This window comes from Cygnus olor, chromosome 8, assembly GCF_009769625.2.
Source record: "Cygnus olor isolate bCygOlo1 chromosome 8, bCygOlo1.pri.v2, whole genome shotgun sequence".
In the NCBI taxonomy this organism is placed as follows: domain Eukaryota; kingdom Metazoa; phylum Chordata; class Aves; order Anseriformes; family Anatidae; genus Cygnus; species Cygnus olor.
Genome location: NC_049176.1, coordinates 28,739,892 through 28,749,158, shown reverse-complemented (window position 1 = coordinate 28,749,158; position 9,267 = coordinate 28,739,892). Strand labels below are relative to the sequence as shown.

The window sequence follows — 9,267 nt, the reverse complement described above, 5'->3', positions numbered from 1 at the left end:
TAGGTAGGCCAAAAGTTGCAAAGTGTTAGCAACTTGGCATTTTCTTGGGGCTGGTAATAGCCAGACCCCACCTCCCACTGTGGTAGCAGAGCTCACTGCTCCTTTCCACAAGCCTGTTAGGAGCTCTCTTGTAGCAGTAAGTACTTTGATGCTTCAGATTACCAAAAACTGCAGCAAACGAGCCCAAGGCACACCTCACGAGCTCAGAAAGCTGAAGGACAGGCTTGGGACCACCACACTGTCAAACCCAGGGACCCAGCCAAGAGTGGGTGCAGGGAGGGACACACACACAGGCCTCACCACAGCATAGGGGGGCAAAGCCAGGGGAAGGGAAGGAAGGGTTGGCGAGGGGCTGCCCCAGCTCCCCTGAGGAGCCCCCCCGGGGCATGGCCGCCTCCTCACAGGGCCCAGGCCAGGCGGCGGCACCGCCACAAAATGGCGGACGCAGGCGCTCGAGGTGTGGGGGGAGGGGCGAAGGCCGCCACCGCCTGAGGGAACGGGACGGGGACGGAAACGGGCGCGGGGCGGTGCTGGGCCGGGTTCGTCCTGTCCTGTCCTGTCATGTCCTGTCCCGTCTCCTCTCCTCCCGTCTTCCTCCCGCCCCGGCCCGGCATCGGTGGCGTCTCCTCCTCCTCCTCCGCCTGCTGGGGTGGTGAGTAGGGGAGCCCGGCGGAGGAGGTGTTTCCCGCAGCGGATCCCCAGCACGTCTCCCCCCCTCCCCGTCCGCCTCAGAGTGCCACGTTCCCTCTTCCTCCCGCGCCTCCTCACGTCTGCGCATGTCACGATAGTCGCGATAGTCGGGGGGAGCCGCTCCCTGAGGGGAGCGGGGCTGGGGCTGGGGCTGGGGCCGGGAGCTGGGGCCTGCCCGGCTGGGAGCTGCTGAGGGGCCGCTGCGTTTCCAGGCCGGGTGAGCCGTGCGCTGAGGAGAAAAATGTTAGCGAAATGCTCAATAAATCCCGGTTTTCCTCGGGGTGTGCGAACGGCACCTGTGGCAAGGAGCCCAGGGTGGAAAGGGGATGGTGTGCACAGATGTGTTCCCCGAGGAGCACCTGCAGTCGTTCTGGTCTCTTTGTAATTAAAGAGCAATAATAACCAAGGATACTGTTTTGTTCTCAGTGATAAAATGTGAGGTGCTGGGCTTGTTACAGTTGAAGGCAGGGTCATATGTTAGATCTGCAACAGGGTGCAGTTGTAACTGTGACTCTTTTTGTCTGGGCAAAGAAATAGGAGATAGCTGCTCAGATGAAATGAAGTAACATTTCAAGGTTTCCTGTTGGGGTGACTTTCTTAATACCTTTTTTGTTTGTTTGTTTCAGATTAACCAACCAAAGAGGTTATGAATATCATCTGTGGTCTGAAGTTGCCGGGCAGGAGCTGTATTTTCTTTCGTTTGGCTTCTTTGACCAAGCAGGGGAAGTACAATAAGCTCTACAAGTCTTACACAGGACATTGCCAAATTCAAGTCAGTTCTATACAAGACAGATGCCAAAGGCTGAATTTGAGTGGAAATACTAGAAACTATTTTTTGACTGGAAGCCCTGACCACTACAGAAACTTTTTTGGTAAAGGACAGAGGTGTCTTTTGAACGTCCCAAAAACAGAAGTATGGAAGAATGCACATCACCGTTCAGGATGGTTTTGCTTTCAGTCCTCTCCGTTTCTGGGGGAGAGGATTACGTCCTTCCAAATCAGTTCTGCAGGGCAACACCCAAGTCATTTTTCTGCTTGGAACATTCAAATCACCAGTTTTTTTCACACATCACCATTAATTCAGGCTGCACCTGTTCCCCTTTTCTGGATTATTGTTAAGCCAGCTCAGAAACTATTTGCTATCATTCTTGGCAGGTAAAATTTTATCTTTCTTACTCTCAGAGTAAGACTCTATTGTGCAAAGACGTGCATATGTTCATCACTCTTTGTAGAGACTGATAGGTGTATTTGTAGTCTTTTCATTTTAATATTTTTGAAAGGTTTGCAGAACTTGGGCCTAGGCTGACAGTTTGCTCAGTAAGAAATTATTTTCCATTATCAGAGGTGTTAGATGTGTCTTTTGACCTTCTAATCCTCGCCTACACATGGTAGAGGGTAGAATGCCTCAAGATACTAAGGGGCGTTCCCCCTTCTCTTCCTGTGGGAGGGAAGGAAAGGAAAGGGGGAGGAAAGGGAGAGGGTGAGTAGGAGTCAAGTAGATTATAACCTTTCTTAAGTTCTCACAAGGTGAGAATGTAATAGAGAGTAGAGCAACGGCAGATGCTAACAACCCCCTTTTTAACTATGTCCTAAGTTGACAGTTGTTTGTGTCTTACAGGAGCATAAGAAATTGGTGGAAGGCACTTCCTCCTAATAAACGGGAACTTTTTAAGGAAAGTGCAAGGAGAAATAAATGGAAGATACTCCTGGGTATCAGTAGCTTAGGAGTTTTATTTGTCGTGTTTTATTTTACTCACTTGGAGGAGACACCCATCACTGGGCGTGCCCGGCTGTTGGTGTTTGGAAAAGAGCATTTTAGGCAGCTGTCACAGATGGAGTATGATATGGTAAGATTTTAAAGAAAAATAACAAGCACTCAAAAACTGTTAATGCTTTATATTGTTTTCGTGGTGAGATAGGCAAACACACCTAGTGGTATTTAACCTGTAAGTAAAGGCTATAGCTCTGTTCTCTGGCATGCTTCTTGACAAGCAGATTCTCTTTTACCTCTTAACAGGAATGAGGATTATGCAGTACTTTGCTGTACTTTGTGCTCAGAACCCCCCAGAGCATCCCCATAAGTTACCCCCTCATCTTATCCCTATCCTTTTTAAGAGTTACCTTCTCACCAGCAAATCATTCAGGGGCACATGATGGTTGAAGAACACATCACATGTATGTAGCAAACATTTCTAACAGTGTTATTGTAATACAGTAAATACAAAAGTCTGATAGAGGCAATAAAAGTATAATAGGTACACACCTAGATCTGCCCCACTTTCTTTGCTGGTTTGAACATTCCTTGGCACTCGTTTAAGGTCCTTTTTTCTAAGCTGTCAATTTGTAAAGTATTACTCCCCACTATTGAGAATACACTCAATTCTACTTCTTTTTTTCTTACATTTGATCAGCTCCTTCTTCTTTAATAGCTTTCTTTTAGATTGCCCGTTGTTCTGATTTCTGTGACTTTGAGTTCTGTGACTTGCTGTTCTAATGTCAGTGAAACTCAAAACATTCAGCCATATACAAATGTCACTGTATTCGTGAATTACGGAGAATGTGAGAGAAGAACATAGCAGAAGTAGTACAGAGACATATTCTGTTGCATCTTTGGTACAAGTTTGACCAACTTAGAAGGTACAAAAGAAATACAGAGCTATAAAGAAATTATAAATTCAAATGGGAATTCAGAAAGATACAGAAAGCTTTGCCAAATTGTGATGCCAAGCTTAACTGTGTGTATTAGGAAAATACCAGGTATATGAGGCTGTAGGAGGCGAGTTTATACTATCTTATTATTGATCTGTGGTTAGTTTACTTCCTTTTAAGTTTATAAATCCTTAGATAGTGAGTCTGAAAGCATGAACTCTACTATATTGGGTTGGGCTATATGAAAGAAAAATGTATAAAAAATGAGCTTTAAAGAAGTTGTTCATAGCCTCTAAATTAGTTTACCAAGTAGTCATTTACTGTGTGTTTGTTCTGCGTGGCAATGAATGAATTCTTCTTTCAGTGGATGGAGGAATTCAAAAGTAAAATGCTGCCTGAGACAGATGCACGCTATCAGGTTGTGAAGAGCGTTGTTGGTCATTTATCTGAGAGCAATAAGGATGTCCCACAGGTCTCGGCACTCGACTGGGTTATCCATGTGGTAGATGAACCAGGAGTAAATGCTTTTGTGCTTCCAGTAAGTTGAACCCAAATAGAAAAATTATTAGTAATATTGAAAGAGCATTTCATTTATTTACCTTCTACTTAATTTTCACCCCGTCTTGTTCACAGAACGGTCAAGTATTTGTTTTCACTGGATTGCTAAATGCAGTTTCTGATATCCACCAGCTGTCTTTCATTCTGGGACATGAAATAGCTCATGCTGTGCTGGAACACGCAGTAAGTATTTAAGAATTTTAGACAGCTTTCTTTAAATAATTATAATCAATTATAATTAATAACTTTCCACTCACTACCCACCAAAATTTCACTGTGACTCTTTTTAATTAATGAAAAACTGACTTTGAAATGAGACTATTCTGATACGGTTTATTCTTATATTCTTATAACTTAATTTTTAAGTTATTTCTTATAATTTAACTTACAAGTTATTACTACAGGAATAATAGAACTCCATATAAGAACTGCCTGAAGTCTCCTTTGGTAGTCAGTGTTAGCACAATGTCTGCCAGTGGTTTTTATTTTTTATTTATTTATTTTTAATAAGTACATGGATGGATTATGGCTCACTATTAACAGTCATTTAGAACTTGGTCTGTACATGTCTCTCCTCCTATAGTGTAGACTTAAGGAACTGGAGGCACTCAGCAACTCAGTTTGTTACTCCTAGATTTGTTAATATCTACATAAGTAGATATACTTCAATACCTTCTTCTGAAATGCATGGTGTTTTATTTTAGTGGCACAGTTTTGGAATGCAAAACTCCAGAATGCCTGGAGCTCGATTCTGCATTTAGAGATGATTGCCTTCACAAACTTATTTTTTTTATGTCCTTCACGTGTTGAAATTGGTAGTTCTTTGCCATTTAAGCACTAAAGAATGGATGTAATCATTCTGTTGTGCTTTGAAGGTGCAACTATGAAAAAGAGTATGGTGTAGAAATAGGGTTCATACTGTTCTGGATTGAGGTGATTTGCTTGAAAGTGCTGCTTTGCATACAAAATGTCTTCTATCTGTACAAGTAGTTTAAAAATAAAATGCATCCACTACCTATCCATCAGTTGAGAAGACATAACAAGGACCTTTTAGGCATAAACATCCTGATGAAATTACAAAATAATCTGGAAATAGGTAAATATGTTTTGAAGGCAGTGAAAATCCAGAACAGTTTTACTGCAACTTGTATGATTTTGGATGAGCAACAATGTTCACGTCGTAGTTGCTTGGGGTTCAGTTGAGTCAAATTAGACTTGCTAAACTTATTAGAAATGTTTTTCAGAATAAAAACAGCTTACCTTCTTTGTATGGAACCTGTGTCACCCACCTGACATAGAGAAAAGTATGGCATGATCTGACTTTTCAGTCCTCAGATCAATTTGTTGTATGTCAGATAGAGGTCTGAAAAACAGAATAATTTCAGTTTCATTCTTCAGGATTTTTTAGTTTCTGAAATTAGAAGAACACAATAGACAAAAAAATGTAGAGCTGCTTACTTTCTCCTTGTTCCATTAGTGTTTCTGTCTAACTGACATGTCTTTTCTCAAGTTAATGTAAACAACAGTCTTCTAGGTCTTTATGGGTTTTTCCTTCCAACTGTTTCATGGGCTTCTTACTAAAGAACTCGGTCTGCATACTGCCATCATCTTATCCCAGGCTTTGAATCTTTCCAATTGGGAGACAGGCAAAATATGTTTGTTCCAGCTGTATTTAGGTAGTTGGTGTGGATTCTATACTGAAAGAACCTTGTATCCAACTGGTTTTGGGTTTTGTGTTGTTTTTTTCTTGTTTTGTTTTGGTGCAAGCACAGGAGCTTGTTCCTGTGGCTGCATAGAATAAAATTTAGCGATTTTATAGTGTTTTGAAAGTATATTGTGTTCTTCAAAAACAAAAAACAGGCGGTAATGAATGAAAACTGAACCATTTTTGTTACCAGGCAGAGAAAGCCAGTCTGGTTCACTTCTTGGATTTCCTATCACTCATCTTTCTCACTATGATTTGGGCCATCTGTCCTCGTGATAGTTTGGCGGTTGTTGGCCAGTGGATTCAGAGTAAGTTGCAGGAGGTAAGCCTGACTATAGAATACTTCACACAACTTATTTGAATACATCTGTTTCTGACATTCATTGCAAATGTGTTGAAATATTTCTTATTATCCTTCTAGAGTTCATGGAAAAACATTTATAGTCTTGGGGAGATAGTACCGCTGAACAGTATGTTTGGGGAAAAAAGCAGAGGAGAGATTATAAGCAAAAATAAATATATCAGTATGTTTTTGAAGGAAATATGTTTTTATAAATATACATCTGCTTTAGTTGATATATATTCTCATGTGTCATCTTGAAAAACTTTAGATCTTAAATAATGATTGGATTTAGTTGGATGGGCCCTTAGCACTTGCTTGCCAATTAAGTTAAATGATTGCCTGTTTGAAATGTATCTCACGTTTTAAAGTTTTAAAATGCCATGTTTTTATCTTGAGTAGTTGCTAAAATGTTTCTAAACAAACTAAAATATATGGAAAGAGTATCTTTAAATACATTTTTGTGGATTTCAAGATAAGGAAGTTGTGAGTCTAAATGTTCTTTTAAAGTAGGAACTATGCTATAATAAAACTTACTGAAATAATCTTTACAGACAGCATACTTCCCATAAAGTAAAATTCAGTGGTTATTGTGGTGCTGTTTTTTCCCTGCTGTCTAGTTTACTGCCTGCTTCTGGACAGTTATCCTTTTTTTTTCTTTTTTTTTTTTTAAATTTTCTTTAAATCATAAAACTTGAATCTGGAATGCAGTGAAATAGCTCTTTGGTTTCGTTGACTTCTCTTGATGATTTATCTGATATTTCACCTGGTTCTTCAGAAATTTAAATATAACCAGTCTGTTTTGGTAGTTATTATGCTAATGGGTAGACATGTGGATTGTGAGCATAAATTATGTCTAACGAGCTTGGATATTTCTACAAGTAGCTAAGAAACCAATACATTGATGAATGCTAGTCAGCATTTTGAAGAGCTGAACTGGGAAAAAGCAAAGTGTGAATCAATCCTGACACTGCTCATAATTTAGACAGCAAGATTTAGTTCCCTGTCAGCATCTTTTCTCCTAGGCTACTGCAGCTGATGTTCTGGCATTGTAGGTTGGAGTTGGGCTTTAGATTGCAAATGGAATCTGGCTTTAAGCCCTTCTTGGTCCTACTGTGCTATAGGAGAGATCTGTCGTTTATGAGATAATGTACAGTAAGGTCTTGGTTTAAAACAGCGGTTAGGCTTACCTTAAATAAAACTAAATGTATCCATATGTAATGCTGAGTAAATAAGTAATTATTATTGGCAAGAATGTATTCCATATACAAAAGATGTTGAATAGGAATTTTTGTTTGCTACTCACCTGTGAGTGCAACATCTGTTTGCTTCCTCCATTCAACTTTTTCTATTGTGCTTACATGGAAAAGACTCTTCCTACTCGTTTTCTCAGGATGCTTCATTTTCTTTTTCCATAGCCATATTTTACTTGTTAATGTTTTAGCATCCCAGTTTGCCCTTATTATCATGGCAATGTCTGGCTCTACTCTATGAAACGGTTGCTTAGGCCACATTGCAGTGCTCACTTCTATTTCAGTATTTGTTCTTATGACCTCAGGTGCTTTACTTTTTAATTTATTGACCATGGTTTGCTTTTTTGTTGTTGACTGTAAGTAATTTCTAGTGACTCTTTGTAGGCTTTTTCACATGTTAGCTTCAGCCCTGCCTTTTTCTCCAGTGCTAGCGATTTCGCTTGCCTTGAGTTTTCTCATAGGATTCGTTCATTGTTGTTCTTTAGTCATGTATTTCTGAACTGAAACACGTTCCCTTTGCTGTTAGAGCAGAAATTATTTTATATGGGAACATAAGCCTGGGAATGCTACACATTCAATGAGAATTGTTGTGTGGTATCGCATCAAGGTCTGTTTAGGCTACTGCTCGTCTCTGACTAGTAGCTGATGCACAGAGGAAAAGCAAAGCAAACAGCAGCAGATAGAGGGTGATGTTTTCCTCGGATGCATCCTTGCTTCTGTAGCATGGGTTGGTCCTGCACCAGGGATTGCATTAGCAGTACGAATAGTTGTATTTATTTTTCAGAATACAACAACGTTTTGGGTACAGTTTTGGGATAGACGTAAATAGTAATACCCTGCTGCTTAACTGTAAACACAAAGCTGTTTAAGAGGTAGGAGTTTCAAAGCTGATCTTGTGGCCATCTTCTTGCTGTCCCAAAGCTCTCTGTCTAGATGGTCTATTAAAATTACACATGCATTCACACCACCAGTTTCCTAGCTCTTAAATTTACCTTCTTAAAATTTCTGTAAAGCTTCCAGAAAGTGGTTGTAACTGAAGAAGTAGAAGACAACCTGCTTGTGCAAGCATCTATCTGTTTCAGTTAACGCTTTGTGCTGTCCTCTTGCCCATTACCAGTTTCTATTCCTCATTGGAAAATGCTTAATAATTAAAAAAAAAAAAAAAAAAAAAAGTAGATCTTGCTAACTGAGGAATGGTGCTTCAGGAATATGTGACAGACCAGCTGGGGGTATCTTTGCCTCCAGTAGACTTTGAGCACTTTTCCGGGCAATTGAAAGTGCATAGTCCACTTCAAACAATGACTTTATCTTCAGAGGATTTAAAAACACCTTTGTAATTGCAATGTGCAAGGTCTGTAAGGAAGTGAAGAGCTTCACTGCTTACTTTTCAATAGTCAGTTTTTCAATACTTACTGTCTTCAGTGCTTACTTTTTTGATATTTTATATCAATGTATTTGGCTTGGATATAACTGTAGAGGACAAGCTCTGATTGCTTCTAAGTTTATTTTTGACCTAGTAAATAAAAAAAAGCACATTCACTACTTTAGAAAGAAACAAAAAGTTACCGATATCTTTATATACTCAAAGTATTGGACCGTTTCTTTGGTGCTCTTCATTTCTGTTTTTCTTTCTTTTTTTTTTTTTTTTACTGGAACGTGTAAAGAAGATCTGCTTCTATGACCAAATAAAGAGCTGATGAAACCTTTTCTTCTTCACTAACTTTGCACATCCCCATTCTTCTGTTTGTATTTCCTAATCTATGCTGAGATCAGGATGCTTTGACACGTTGCTTATCTCGGCAGGAGCAGGCTGTTTTAACAAGTCCTGATTTGCCTTTACTCTAACCTGATATACTAGGGCAAGGCTGCCAAAATGTACATGAATTATGTGCCAGAACATCCTGGGTTGTATGAATAAATAACAATTTGACAAAGCTACCACTGTCTCTTAGTGCCTGTTAATAAATTGTCAGAACATAGACAAAAGGGAGAGTATTTGGTCGTATTTATGTCTTCCAGTCTGATTTCTCAAGGGCAATCTGCACCTTGTGGTGAGGGATAATCATGGTAAA

The 9,267-nt window shown here is 39.9% G+C and overlaps 1 protein-coding gene across 3 annotated transcripts in view; it reads left to right on the top strand.

Moving 5' to 3' along the window:
* The first annotated feature begins 424 nt into the window (after positions 1-424).
* The window catches only part of OMA1 (OMA1 zinc metallopeptidase), an 82,771-nt gene continuing 73,928 nt past the window's right edge, over positions 425-9,267 (top strand). Inside the window, exons 1-6 of one of the 3 annotated variants that reach the window (XM_040565642.1) lie at positions 425-652; positions 1,317-1,845; positions 2,309-2,537; positions 3,704-3,877; positions 3,973-4,080; positions 5,796-5,924. In XM_040565642.1, the coding sequence (XP_040421576.1) occupies positions 1,337-1,845; positions 2,309-2,537; positions 3,704-3,877; positions 3,973-4,080; positions 5,796-5,924 (1,149 nt within the window). In that variant the 5' untranslated portion in view covers positions 425-652; positions 1,317-1,336. The remainder of the gene's footprint in view (positions 653-1,316; positions 1,846-2,308; positions 2,538-3,703; positions 3,878-3,972; positions 4,081-5,795; positions 5,925-9,267) is intronic. The other 2 variants (XM_040565643.1, XM_040565644.1) reach the window with 2 other exon arrangements.